General features: G+C 46.0%; 1 protein-coding gene across 2 annotated transcripts; it reads left to right on the forward strand.

The window, feature by feature from the left end:
• Window positions 1-879: 879 nt before the first annotated feature.
• GUSB (glucuronidase beta) lies at window positions 880-12,878 on the forward strand. Of its 2 annotated transcripts, XM_075771645.1 has the most exons (12): window positions 880-1,153; window positions 2,908-3,096; window positions 3,555-3,736; window positions 4,243-4,385; window positions 4,904-5,091; window positions 6,015-6,167; window positions 7,000-7,178; window positions 7,576-7,722; window positions 8,865-8,949; window positions 10,475-10,651; window positions 11,276-11,411; window positions 12,656-12,878. In XM_075771645.1, the coding sequence occupies exons 1-12, from the start codon at window positions 917-919 to the stop codon at window positions 12,811-12,813; spliced, it is 1,974 nt and encodes a 657-aa protein (XP_075627760.1). In that variant the 5' UTR covers window positions 880-916; the 3' UTR covers window positions 12,814-12,878. The 2 variants fall into 2 exon arrangements, with proteins under 2 accessions (XP_075627760.1, XP_075627761.1); XM_075771646.1 differs by lacking the exon at window positions 10,475-10,651 and having other exon boundaries at window positions 892-1,153.
• The last annotated feature ends 1,726 nt before the right edge of the window (window positions 12,879-14,604 follow it).

Here is a 14,604-nt window from a genome sequence, read left to right on the forward strand (position 1 = left end):
GGAAGAAGGGATTATCTCCTCCTCCCCAGCTCATGATTCTTTTCTTTCCTCCCATAAGTTTTCTCACAGTTTTCTCATTCCTGGTCAGTACCTTCACATGTCTCAGCCAACTAGACTTTTGCTTGTTCCCAGCCTCCACAGTTCAGCATTTTAGGGGTTAGTGCTGAGTAATGTGGGGCCCTGCTGACTGAAAAAAAGAAGGTGGTTTTAGCAGATTATCACATCTCAATATCTCACTTAAATAAATAGTTCGTAATCACTGGTACTCCCCATTTGACCATCCACCTTTCTGATATTCTTATGTGTCACCAAGCCTTTTGTTGATCTGCAATAAACTGAGCTGTTGCTTCTGTAATTGAATCAGATGACTGACAGCTGCTTATTGTGCACGGAGGTACATGTGCTCATCCAAGAAACAAACACAGGCTACAAATAAATGTACTATAAAATTCAAATCAATCTGATGGCGTTTCCCTCCTCCCTTGCCCCTGTGATGCTTTATTCCTAACAAAGCTCTGAGGGACGTGGTCTGAATAGGAAATGTTACCATGCTTCACAGGTGAGTCCAGAGGGGGGTTTCTAATGCAGAGATCATCCTCCTGCGGATCCCCAGGATGCCGTCCGGTCATCCGTGCTCTTCTTTGCTGTTTCCAATAACTTCTTGTTCTCCTGCTTCGACAAGTGACTCTGAAAATAAATAAAAGTAAGGAAGCAAATAATTAACAGGAAACCACCACCCCCACACCCCGAAAAATCCAGCAATCCTGGACACAGCCCAGCGCCTGCAAGTGTTTTTACGCCCGGATGCCGACGGCTTGGGCTGCAGCCCCGTTGCGGAACACCCGGACCCTGCCCGGGCTCCGCAGCGGCCCCCGGGGCGGGACCTGCCCGCGCCCGGGCACTGCCCACAATCAAGATGGCGGCAGGAGCATCAGGCGGCGCGGTGGGCCGCGCCATGGTGGGGGGCTGCCGCCTGCTCCTGCTGCTGGCGCTGGGGCGGGCGGCGGCCCCGCCGGGCGGTATGCTCTACCCCCGGGAGACCCCTTCCCGGGAGCGGAAGGAGCTCGGCGGCCTCTGGACCTTCCGCGCCGACTTCTCGCCTGGCAGGGACGCCGGCTTCGTGCAGCGCTGGTACCGGCAGCCGCTCCGGCAGGTACCGTGGGGCCGGGAGCGGGCAGGGGCTGCCCCTTCCCCGGGGCAGGGCGGTGCGGTGTGGGGGTGTGCTGTCCTCCCGGGAAGGGCTGCCCTGCGAGCCAGGCTTCCTTCCTCTCCCGAGAGCACCGTTCCCCCCGTCCTTCCCCACGGGGCTCGCGGAGCGGCTGCTCTTTGCCCCCTGCCCAGCGCTAAGTGTCTTGTCCATGTGCAGAGGTTTTGTTTTCTCATTACCGACCGGCGAAACAGCAGTCCGATTATCCCGCTTCTGCTTAGAAGCCAGAAAGCATTTGAATGAACTACGGCCGCCTTTAGCTGTCGTAGAAATCCCTGTGCTGCAAAAGCAAGGCTGGCCTCACACAACATTTACCTGCCCTCAGCAGCATAGAATAAACAAAAACATGCCAGGAAAGGGAATTATTTATTCCAAAGTAGCCAAGTGGGCTATAAACAAGTTCTAGTGTAACCGAAATCCATTATGAAATTAACACCATTACATAAAGAAGTTATGTATTCTGTGCATAAAATGTATGCATCCTCCATCATTTCTATTTTAGCCCTTTGGGCAATTTTTTGCCAAATTGCGGAAGGAGAGAAGAGCTGAAAGACACTATGCTGCTAGAAGTTTTGCAAAAAGAGACGACCAGAGGAGAGGAATCCTGGACTGAGCCCCCCAAAGGGAGGTTTAGACATGTACGCTCAACTTACTTCAGACATCAGAGAATCTCCCTGAAGGAGACAGACTTTGTGGCCATCCCAGGCAAAGCTTATCCTGTATGGCATCCTAGAAAATCCACCTCACCATCCAAGGATTTTCCTGCTAGGATTTTATGATGTCTAATAAGGGTGCTGAGTTTCTCTGCAGTGCAGGTGCAGTTCAGTGCTGAGTCAGCTGCGCACATGATGCTCACCCCTGGGCGACCAGACCTTCCTCGTTCTGCTTTCCATGGAAAGGCTTCCGTAGGAAAGGGGAAGCACTCCGGCTGTGCTCTGCTGCAGTGCTCATTTCTGCAACATCACGAGCGCAGTAGGTGCTAAAAATGAAGGGCTGTATTTTGCAATAGCATCCGGTTAGCTCAACGTTAAATGCAGCACAACACTGCCTGCCTATAATCCTTATAGTAAAAATAAGCAAGTGAATTGACTCTCTTGTAATCCTAAGGAATCTATGTGGCTTTCAGGGAGTGACAAAGGCTAGAGTCATCCCAAACGCTCTCCACGGACCTTCCCTGGGGGATCCAGCCCAAAATATCCGATGCTCTTGCTACCCTTCTGTTGCAGCTCTCAGCCTGACAAGCAGCACCTCGTGCCAGTGAATTGACACCACAACACCAGCACTGCACACCGGAACAGCTAGAGCTGTGCAGGAGAAACTACAGTTTGTGGGAAGTGCCAGGCTGAAACAACCACCTGGGCATTTCCCCCCCCCCACTTCTCTGATTCCACAATACCAGAACCATTAATTAAAGCATTTCCCTATCATAAATCAGGAGGGGAAAAAGATACGAGCAGCTTTTTTTCTGTAGGAATAAGCAGGTTCTTCCCGGGCCTGGTATCAGGTAGGACTTGTATAGGAGCTGTGACAGACCACTCCAGTTTCTAAACAGGTTTTCCCAAGTATTTCGACTTGGCAAAGGGATTGTAAGGCTGTCAGGGGAAGGGGACATCTCCAGCAGTACAAGTTCGACACCCAAGACAGTAAAATTTCTTTTTTTAAATGATTTGTTCTCTCCCTTTCTATGCAATTTCTGCCAGACCGGTCCTGTGATTGACATGCCAGTCCCTGCCAGCTTCAACGATATCACTCAAGACCCCAGCTTGGAGAACTACATTGGCTGGGTTTGGTATGAGAAAGAGGTGCTGCTTCCTCTCCGCTGGCTTCAGGACGACCTCAGCACCAGAGTGGTGCTCCGTTTCGGTAGTGCCCATTACTACTCCATTGTGGTACGTTGCATGGAAAATTGTCCGTGTGTTCCCAAAATTATGCCGTACTAAAATCTGACCTATGACTTCTTCAGCAAACACATTTCTGCCTAGATTTTACATCAGGTGTTTTCTTAACTCTTGGCTGTTTTCCTCCAATCAAGAACTTGGCCATGTTTCCCAAGTCTCTCTTCTCTGATCCCCCAATATCAGGACTAGTAACTAAAACATTTCCTTGCTACAGGATCTGCCCAGAACAGCGTCTCCTAGTAACACTTGCTTGTACGTGACCCAGACCTAGCTCCTAGTAAAGAAAGGTCTGCTAGATTGATCCCTCAAGGAGTAAGAGCCCAGAACAAGGTTCGGTGTTACTGGGAATCCTGACTGCCCTTTGCTGGGCTCCTTCCCTTCTCCCTGCTATGCTCACCACAAACCACAGCAACCCTCCCTCTTGGGCTCACGGGTTTCTTCTCCTGCAGTGGGTCAACGGAGTGCAGGTTGTGGAGCACGAAGGGGGTCACCTCCCTTTTGAAGCAGATATAAGCAGCATCGTCCAGAGCAGCCCAGGGATCCCCTGCCGCATCACTGTCGCGCTCAACAACACTCTGACGCCCCATACTCTGCCTCCGGGGTCAATTCAATACATGGATGACAAAACAAGGTGAGTTGCTAAAGCGCCGTCCCACGGAGCTTATCCCAGGGATGAGAGAATGGGAATTTACTTGGCTACTGGTTCATAAGACGCTCTGAGCAACTTACAAAACCATGGGTTGTATTTATGCCAAAATTCATCAGTTGAGCAGGGAGGAGCGTAAGCCTCAGTGTTATGAGGAATCTGCACTGAGTTATTGCATCTGTTTTATACACGGGGAACTGAGATGAAGTGATTTGCCAAGCTGAATCAATGGCAGATTTGAGAAGCTTGAGTTCAACTGGAAACAGCTATCCTGAAGGGTCAAACCTACTCAGTGTGTTAGATGTTTGTTAACTGGTAGTTCCCTTCAGTGTAGCAGCAGTAGCACTACTGAGAGATAGATTATCCTGCTGTAAAGACAATTTTACCAGCTAGCATCTGTTTTTGTATTAGATTGCTAGCATCCATGTGCTGCCTTCAGTTCCTGTGTAATGAAACATAATGTAGCCATTTCTCCTGTCTTGCTCACTCAGGTATCCCAAGAACTATTTTGTACAGAACATCAGGTTTGATTTCTTTAATTATGCTGGAATCCATCGCCCGGTTGTGCTTTACACCACTCCTTCTGTCTACATAGATGATACTACTGTGACAACTACTTCATCAGAGAGCGTTGGTAGGTCCAGAACACTTACAGCAGCTACCTCAGGCTCCAAATGGAGATGACAAGCGCAGCAGAGAAAATATCCTGCAAAAGTCTGATTGAATTTGTTTCAAAGTGGCTTTCTCTTGAACCTGAGCTGGTTTATTGCACAGCTCAGCAGCTGCAAGAATATGGTAAAGAGTTCAGGAGCAGTAAGAAAAAAAAGAAGTGCTTGCAAGAGACACTGTTGAAGTGAAAGGATGATCAGGTGTTTCTTGAAGTAGAATTTCTCAGTAGGGGCTGTCTTCCTGCCACTTAAAGCAGGATTATCTCTAAATAGCAGAATTGTGTGATACTCAAATCTTGCTGGAAACTTCTGGACCTCAAGATAGACAGGTCATGCTGCTTACATTCAATTCATGCCACTCTGTCCTTGTTTTACATCTCCCTTGTTTTTTAATGCTGCTTTATGTGAAAAACCTCCAACATTTAATGCAGCCATTTTTCCTTTCATGCCAGCCTCTGATTGTCTTTTGTTTCCTTTGAACCAGCAATGGTGCAGTACCAGGTGTCAGTTGTTGGCAGCACACTCTATTCCTTGTCCCTGAGTTTACGTGACCAAGAGGGGAAAGTGGTTGCTACAGGCGATGGACCAGCTGGAGAGCTGAAAGTCCTGAACCCAAATCTTTGGTGGCCTTACCTGATGCACGAGAACCCTGGATACCGCTACTCCTTAGAGGTAACAGTGACATTTCTTCCCTTCTGCGTGCATTCCCTCTTACTGTCTAATAGGGTTAAGGAATTGCCATATGGCCCATCTTCCATACTTGTCTTCTCCCGTGGATCCTGTTCACATGACCAGAGTGGCATTGCTAATTATGCAATAATCAAATCAAGCTTTGCCAGCTTCCTGAATGCTGAACTGAAAGATCTGTCAGTGAGAAGGGGGGGCATGCCTGGAGTGCACGCCTGCACTCTCAGATGCATTTAGGGCATGATCCACCACTCGCAAAAGGACCGTTTGAGACAGTACAGGGGAGCAGATACTGCAAAAGCAGAGTCTCTGAGCAGCAGGCTGCTAACCTCTTCCATGTGCTGTGCCATGCAATGAGCTTCCTTCCCACTCTGCAAGACAAGAATTCAGCTTCAGTAGCATGAGCCTGGAAGACTCTGTGTGAGTTAAGGCTGAGTAGTGACATTTTGATGTAGAAATTAGGGCAGATGAGCTGCTGTGAGTTTCCAGGGGCTTGGGTTTGTATCTCTTGTGAGCAGATGACAGTTCAGTCGTTGGCTGGTATCAGGGTGCAGAGCAGAAGAGGTGTACCGCTGCCTTGCCTGGGGGGATGAAATGGCCTGGATGAGTAAGGGGAAAAGAAACTGAAACTCCTGGGGTGAACAAACCCCAGAAGGATCATCCAGGCCTCATTCTTCATCCTTAAACTTCCCCAGGCTGGATTTCTGTTTTCTGTTCAGTCAGATCTTACTCCTTGACTGAGGACCACAGGAGTCAGCTGAAACAGCAATGAGGGGCAGGCAGCATGCGGAGGCAGGGCTGGGAAATGGCCGGGCAGTCAGGATAGCCCTTATGGACATGGGGCAGGGAGAACAGGTCATCCTTGCAAAGCCCAGCACATCACTTACATCTCCCTTTTGGAAATCCAGGTGAAAATGCAGGCGCAGGTGAATGAGATGTTGCTGGAGGATGTGTACACGCTCCCAGTTGGCATCCGCACCGTCCACGTCACCAGCACGCAGTTCCTCATCAACGGCAGGCCTTTCTACTTCCATGGTGTCAACAAGCACGAAGATGCGGATGTAAGTGTGCAGCACTCGTGGTGGAGCCACCTAATAGCACCTTGCTTTGTGCCACTGAAGCGGTGCCGCTCTTGCCTCCCCTCTCCACTCAAAGGGTCTGTTTCCTCACACCCTCCTCCCAGGCTGGGAGCTGCCAGGGTGAAATTTTACCAGCCTTAAGGAGATGCCATGCCCAGTCCTGCCGTAGTTGTCACATCGCTCTCGGGTGAACCCGGGTGTGCTGGCAGAGGAGCTAAACTATCTCCCAGCCATGGTTTCCAGTCAGAAATAGCAGCTCTTGGGTTCCCCGCCCCGAGAAATGCTGGGGACAGTCTCCAGTGGGGTGGCGGAGCTGCGAGTCGCAGCCCGGCCACAGGGAGGCCCCACAGCCGCACCAGAGGCCCTGTCCCGCCGGGCAGAGCCACCCGGTCCCTGCCAAGTCACTCACCTCAGGGGTGGCAGGTGCTCCTCCTTGGTACGGGGAGGAGGGCTCTCCTCAGAGGGAGCACAGAGCCCCACCAGCCCACGGTGCTCCTTCACCCTGTGTCCCCCCCCCAGCCTGCCTCGTGGGTACCGCCTGCGAAAGGGAGGGAGAGGGCAGCTCCCTGAAACGGTGGGCAATAGCAGTGCCAGCAGCTTGCCTGCAACAGCCATCCTTGTGGATTGTTCAGACAACCAGGGTCTGAGTATGCATGTGGCAGTGCCTCTCTAAAAGGCAAACACTGCACAGAGAGACAGTGCAGTCAGAAATGACAACCAGGGAACGAGAAGGGAGGTGTGGTGCCCAGCTAATGCATGAGGAGAAGCCCTGGCCCAGCAGTGTGACAGGGTGCGATGTCTCTCCCCCCCCCAGATCCGTGGCAAAGGCCTTGACTGGCCCCTGGTTGTGAAGGACTTCAACCTGCTGCGCTGGCTGGGGGCGAACTCTTTCCGCACCAGCCACTACCCCTATGCCGAGGAGATCATGGACCTGTGTGATGCCTACGGCATTGTGGTGATCGACGAGTGCCCGGGAGTGGGGATTAAAATGCTGTAAGTAATCGCTCAAAGGACTCTTCCCCTTCTTTCTATGTTCATCCCTGCCACAGCGACCTCCTCCTGTCCCACAGCACCCATTGTCCTGATAATGGAAGTACTTTGCTCTATTTAGAAATTGGCCTGTTGCGCCATGTGTGCCTAGTGAGGTTGGGCAACTGGAGGGCGTTTTGCCACATGGCCGTCGAGTCATTTGGTCTGGCTTGATTAATGAGCCCAAACCACGGCCCTGAACTGCGCAGCAGGCTTTGGGGAAATAGGGCAGAAGCCATATTCAGTGTCTGGGCTCAGCTGTGCTTATACATCCCAGAGGCTTAAGCTTTCACAGGGAAAGGCAAAGGGGATAGATTTTATACCCTCACCTCACTGGGTCTTGCTTCCTTTTGTCTTTAAGCGAGAGCTTTGGGAACAAGTCCTTGCAGCATCATCTTGTTGTGATGGAGGAGCTGATCCGCCGGGATAAGAACAGGCCATCAGTCGTGATGTGGTCAGTAGCCAATGAGCCGGCATCAGAGCTGCCCCCAGCAGCTTACTACTTTAAGTAAGTGCATCTGCTTGTACACAGAGCTGAGGCTAGAATCTTGAGACATGATGCATCTTCCTTTGTGATGGCACAGAGAAGTAGTATAGAGAAGGCAAGCATTTTTTTGGGAACCTTGAAACAGTACCCACAGCTGTAAACTAAAAGTGTAACTGCTGCATGTGTTGAACTGATGCTCAGAACTGCACAAGTCTCAACCTATTGTTTCTGAACCATTAAGGCTCTGCAAAATTACCAGGAGTCCATTTGGTCTGAGCAGCTCTTCTTGAGCTAAGGCCTGTTGGGAACAGGATATTCCTTGTTACCAATGCAAGATGAGTGCTAAATTCTTTGAGAATGACAGCAAAGCTGTAAAATAATTGACCTTTAATTCTGAACACAAGATTCTTCAGTTAGTGCTAGTTATTTGTTCTGCAGGGGATTGTGATACCCCACTTCAAGGCCACTGCTTTGAGTCCCTACAGACCCCTTGGTTTTATTTTTAAAGAGATTTAAGCTTTGGATAGCCAAGAGCCCATCTGTAATGGGGTTGCAGTCTGTCCCTAGTAGCTGTAGGTGCATTAAGAGATAACCGAATTTTCATTCTTCAGAATGATCCACCACCCTCCTGCAATGTCAAGGTAGCAGCAGAGCTTGACCCTCCCATTCTGTGTCTCATCTCTTTCAGAGTTTCCTCAAAAGCAGCCAACCTGTGACTGCTCTGCCTGCTGTGGCCTCCGGCTTTTGCAGGAACACAACCCAGGCATTCAGAAACTTCCCATTACGATTCTTACCTTTTTGTCTTCAAACTCACTGTCCCTTCTCCAACTTCTAAGCCACTAGCACCAACAGACAAATCAACATACCCACATTCGCTATACTTCCCCTCTGGTCTCTTTTTCAGGTGGGATAGCGACCAACTTTGTGACAGATAGTCTCTCTCTCTCTGCCGTGATATTTCTACTCCTACAGAACTGGCTAGAATTGCAGGCACTTTATTGCAGATGATCACTAAGTATCTTGCAGTATTTAATTAAAAATACTGTCTGCTAAATCAAAAGCAGCTCCAAATGTTTGAGGGGGGTGGAAGGACAGAGCTTGGGGAAATGGGGCTGTGCTTCTCCATGCTGTTGTTGAACTCTTGCTTTACTGTTTGCAAACAGGACAGTGATAGCTCACACTAAAGCTCTCGATCCCTCCAGACCAGTAACCTTTGTGACAGATGCTAATTATGCTCTTGATCATGGTGTAAGTTTACTTTATTTTCTAGCTTTTTTTTTTTTTAAATTCATATATTAGCTTTCCTCTTCCAGTGATTTGTTTTACAGTAATTTCCCCCCACCTCCCCAAGTTTATTGGAGGTATTTAACAGGAAGAAGAAAACTTACATTTTTGTTTCTAGTAGAAAGCACCTTATCTTGTAGTTGTAGTCCAGCTGAAAAAAAATATCTGTAAGAGAGAAACAGTTCTTTGCCTTGAGTGAAATATGCAGGATCAGACCACTGGATTCCATTAACATTGTCATGCTTTGCTATTCCATTGATTGTGTTTACTGATGCTCAGGCTTTTCACTTGCAATTAAACCAAAGCTTAAACCTCTTTAAAATGCTAACAGCCCTTGTGGAAGTCTAAAGGAAGGAAGCTTTGCTTTAATTCCTGGTTTAAACTGCTCTTGATCTTCTTTGGCAGATGTCTGTTAATGTTGAACAATCTGTAAGCTCTTCCAGCTTCATAATTAAGGGCCTAGAGCTGTATGAATAGCCAGAAGGCACTTTTCTTGGATGTGCTGGCCCATAGCCAAGGATCCAAGGATCTTTAACACCCATAAACTTGTTTCCAGGGTAGTTCCCACGTAATTTTTAATTTTTCAAGATGGGTTTGTAATCCTTGTCACTATGGTACAATAAACACTTCTAGCAGGTGAGTTTGTAGGTACATGATACCTCCTACAGGTTACACTTTGTGCTTCTTTGAAGCTGTCCTGCAATTAGCAGGAACGTCTGTTCCTCCCACCCCAGGAAAAAATACAAAACTGGTGGCCTTAGTTTTGCAGGAGCCCAGCAGGGATCTGCTCTGAGGTATCGCCCTTTCATCAGGCACGCACACACAGACTGACATCCCATCCCCACAAGCACATTCCGACTAGCTTGAGAAGACACAGGAAAACAAAACCAAAGAATACATCTCATACACTGAAGTGAGATTAGAACTTTTTTTCTTTTATTACAAAACATGTTAAGAGAACATTGAACAAGTTACATACAACATCACTTTATCTTTAGTGGGCTTTGTGCCCTTTTATCATACTGTCCATGTGGTAGAAATGGCATATAACTTGCAGAATGCTTAGTCTTAGTATTGCACCATTGATGCACAAATTTAGTTGCTAGTCAAAATATTTGACCACTAACTTGATAATCACATTCCAATACTCAAAGTACATCTAAATGTACCAGCAAGCCAGAGACATCTTGGAAACTCAAAAACTTCTAACAAACCTGAGGATGAAATGGGTTCATCTTGTCTAACTCTTTGCTGTGACTTCCTAAGTCTGTAAGAAAGAAAAATGCCTATATGCTATTAGCTTATTAAATTTATCCTGCTTTTTTTCTGGGAAGGATGTTGGGAGGGCCTGAGTGATGGGGGAAAAGACTTTTCTATGTGTAGTAAAACTGGATTCCATGAACTGAACCAAAAGGAGGATTTAGCTTTAGGAATGACGGTTGTCTACTTTGAGCTCTGTAACAAAACAGTCTCACCTTGTTTTCTCTAGGCTCCTTATGTGGATGTAATTTGTGTAAATAGCTACTTCTCCTGGTATCACGACCCAGGCCACCTGGAAGTTATTCCACTACAACTCACAACACAGTTTGAGAACTGGTATAAAACCTACCAAAAACCCATTATCCAGAGTGAATATGGAGCAGACTCGGTTCCTGGACTTCACAGTGTAAGTGTTATAAGATGCCCTAGGTAGGGAGAAGCACTGCTCTTCTTACAGGGTTCAGAAAAACTTAATTAGAAGAGATGGGTACAATTGAGCCCGACTACTAGATTGTTAGATGTATTAGCTTCCTAGTGTCTGAAAGGCTCCAGGATTGTAATCCTGCTCCACTGAAATCAATAAGCTTTGCCACTAACAAAGGTTAGATTCTACCTAAAGAGAAGTTTTTAGCTGTGACTAAAAGCACCAAAACCTGTACTTTGGCATTTGTAGAAAATGGTTAATTGGAAGATACGACACTGGAGCCCAGCCCTTCATTTCACGATGCTGTCCTGCACAGAAGGGGGTGGCACTCCTATACCTATGGTGATAAAGCACCACAGACTCCCCCCCTCCAAGTACATCTGGACTACATTTGTATTTTATGCACAAAGTTTCCCTGTGTAATTTCAGTAGTTGCTAATTGTCACTAAACAGCCATTGTTAATACAGCCACAATGAAAAGACCAAGCCATTGTAAAGCTTGTCTTGAGGAAGCAGGTCCCCAGCAAATAGGAAGTTAACATATGGAGCCTTTGCTGAGATCAACTATCACCTTCATTCAAGGCCACCTTTTTTTCCTGGCTGTAGGATCCACCTCTTATGTTCAGCGAGGAGTATCAGAAAGCTATGCTAAGGGAGTACCATTCCGTTTTTGACAAAAAGAAGAAAGAGTATGTGATTGGGGAGCTGATATGGAATTTTGCCGATTTCATGACTAATCAAGGTAAGCTCGTCTTTATATTTTAAACAACTCCCCATCCTCCCTGCAAGTTTAAAATGGTTTATGATACAGAAAGAATATTGTGCTGTAGGGTAGGACAAAAGGGCCCTCTGCTTACCAAGATGGAGCATAGCTGGTTTCTGTGGCAAAGTCCAGCACCAAGAGGGAAGGTCCTGCCTGTACTTAATGCATCCTCTCTCTCCAGCTTGAGCTCCTAGATGTCCCACCTGCAAAAATGCTACCAGAGCATGAGACTATGCACTAGGGCAGAATGCAAGGGAAGCCTGTGAGCAGACCCAATTACTTTATTTCTTGGCCATCCTCAACTCAGAGCTTCAGTCAGCTGTTAGGGAAGCACCTCACCTGCTTCGTATTTCATCTACAACTGCCCTTAGTAACAGAGCACCTTAATTAACATATTATTAACTTGATACAGAGGTTTAGCAATAAAGGACCAGATGCCACACTGGTAGACAACTATCATGACACTCAATAAGTGTATTTGCAAAGTATGGGACTTAATGTTCAGTGCAGACAGTCACACAGAAATTAAATTATTACAACTTGGAAGGAGACCCAGTAAGGAACCAGTTATGCATATGCCACCTGCAGTGAGTTAGGGTGGTAAACAGTCAGTGTTAATTTCAGGCAGAGAAACACTATTAAGAATAACCTGTAGAGCACCAATGTAGGTATTGGAAAGCTAAGTCATTGCAGAGAAGCAGTCAGAAAAGTAATACTAGTTTCGAATAGGAGGATGGAGAAAGTGTAGACAAGTTCACATACACATATTCAGTTCTAGTCTCTCTATATGTTGCGATCATCTTTTCTAGTTTCCTATGAAAACTAAAATAGGCAAAAAGGACATGGACACCACTAAAGGACAGTACAGTCAAACAGTTAGTAATTTCACCATCAAATTTCAAGGTGCAACTAATGGCAGAAGGAACATCTGCTGTAAATATAATACTGACCAAGTTAACGAGCACACCTGAATTAACTGTCATTGACTTACCAGTTGTAAATACAATGAATTGCAGCTATATTGCTCAATTACATCAATTAATCTTGCCAAGATGACGCAAGTGAGATCTGCCAAGTTCCCCGTTGTACCTGACTATGTGTAGAAGAAAGTGCATAGGTCTCTTCCACCTAACCTGATTTAGTACATCCATTGTAACAGTTCACAGTAGGGGAATACAAGAGCATTTTATATATACTTGCTTTATTTTATAACTTCTTTGCAGGGACCACACGTGTTTTGGGGAACAAGAAAGGAATATTTACCCGCCAACGACAGCCCAAATCAGCTGCATTTGTTCTTAGAGAAAGATACTGGAAGATTGCAAATGAATCAAGCTGTCTTCCTCCTGTAATAAAATCACATACCCTCTTTCTAAAATGAAATCAAAAGGTATAGTGGCTGGGTACTATGCTGAATTCATTCATTAAATTTCTGTTTAAATAGTATTTATGGCTGACTCAAGTCTTGCAAGTCTAATGCAATTTCTAGTCCACCTGAAGTAGTTAGTGTGATACAAAGCACATCAGAAACACTAGTTTTCTATGCTTAGCCATGTCTGTAGGATTCCTGTTTCCAGGTATTAAAATGAACATACAGAGTTTCAAGGAGCTGAAGTTAGAGATCCTGACTGAGGTATCGGTTTATGGAAAAAAAAAAAACCAAAAACCCATGACACAAATCAATGCTGAAGACTTAAAAAAATCCAAGTTACTCTAAATGACCGTCACATCCCTCCAATGGAAATGAGGTTTTCCAGTTATACTCCCCTAACAGTTGCACTACTCTGATCACAGTAAATTGTCCACAGGATTACTGAAGAGCACAATTTATATAGCTTTTCTTGCTGGACAAAATGTATGTGGCTGGCTGATAAATGCTGAGAGTTCACAGCTTTCAGGAAGTGAACAAGCCACTATTATCCTATGTGAGGATACCCAACATACTCCAATACAGTATGGAATGCATACTAAAGCAGCAAGGTGGAATATGTTAGATAGGTAGGTCTTACATTAACTGAACTTGGTTTAAAACTATTTATTTTTATCACAGTACCAGCACTGCTGCTATTCGATGTGGTTTTACCTTCCAGCATGGAAGGGCTTCCTTCATACTAAATTGTTACTATGTAGTACAGTAATACTAGTCTAGAGGTTAAATTTGATCTAAGCTTTTTTTGGTACTGGCCTGAAGCATTCTGGGATAGGGCGATGTGTAAATTAATGTGCATGCGCTACTTGAGACAGTAACATCCGTTTCAAGCTGCACACCAGGCTTGGAGGACTCTAAAGGCCAGGGGTTTAGACTGGAGTAGATTATGCCAATGCTCACAGAAGAGCTCAGAATCTGCAACCTTCTTATTGCAACATCCCGGAGCTGTCCCAAGAGGAGCACTGCCCGTAGGAGAACCACATGATTGGAGGCTGCCCACTGATTTTTGGAAGTTGGCACAATTAAGTAGTTTCATTATTCCAATCCGCAGATACTGTGTGTAACTGTTGCTATGACTACTTTTTCCTGCAACTGGCTCTTCTGCTAATACTCAAGAAAATGACCAAAACATCTGCCAATATAAAGAAAATGTTTGCTCTTGTTTGGTGGCCAAATTCTCTTTCCTTTAGATGTGATACATGAGAAACCAACACTTCCACACTGCCACGTGCAGAATAAGGACATACATATTTACTGTAGACTTCAAAACAGTTTTTCTTGAGTTTAAGGGCAAAGAAGAAACATACTATCGACATTCCTTAGGGTTATACCATGTTAGGCTTACAGATTTTATATATAACTAAAAACCAGAATATAAAATTCTATCCACAGTAAAAAGACACTTGCTCAAATGTACCATAGTATAAGGGCAGGTACCGTATTTAAGCCCACTACCAGTGTTTGAAAGTAATTTCAAATTCTCAATCTCCAGGCATATTTTTTTTTTAACCCACTTTCTTCCCCATTTCAACAGCCATGACATACCAACAACTGCCACATCAAAATACAGATCAAGATTTCACATTGTTAACGCGTTACAAACTAGGGCTCAGATCCCTACGATAACACACCGGGCTTGCGGTTGCAGAAGAGAAAGCTATTACTTTCATTCAGTCCAACAAAACAGATGCAGAGTTTAATATCCACACGTATGGTAAGCACACGTTTCAGTCGTAGTTCCTG

This window comes from Balearica regulorum, chromosome 19, assembly GCF_011004875.1.
Source record: "Balearica regulorum gibbericeps isolate bBalReg1 chromosome 19, bBalReg1.pri, whole genome shotgun sequence".
Taxonomy (NCBI): domain Eukaryota; kingdom Metazoa; phylum Chordata; class Aves; order Gruiformes; family Gruidae; genus Balearica; species Balearica regulorum.

Bases quoted from the DNA above. Each gene is read 5' to 3' on its own strand.
- GUSB (XM_075771645.1), top strand. From the start codon at position 917: ATGGCGGCAGGAGCATCAGGCGGCGCGGTGGGCCGCGCCATGGTGGGG. The intron at 3,097-3,554 runs GTACGTTGCATG...CTTCTCCTGCAG, and splicing joins CCCATTACTACTCCATTGTG to TGGGTCAACGGAGTGCAGGT. The intron at 7,723-8,864 runs GTAAGTGCATCT...GTTTGCAAACAG, and splicing joins CCAGCAGCTTACTACTTTAA to GACAGTGATAGCTCACACTA.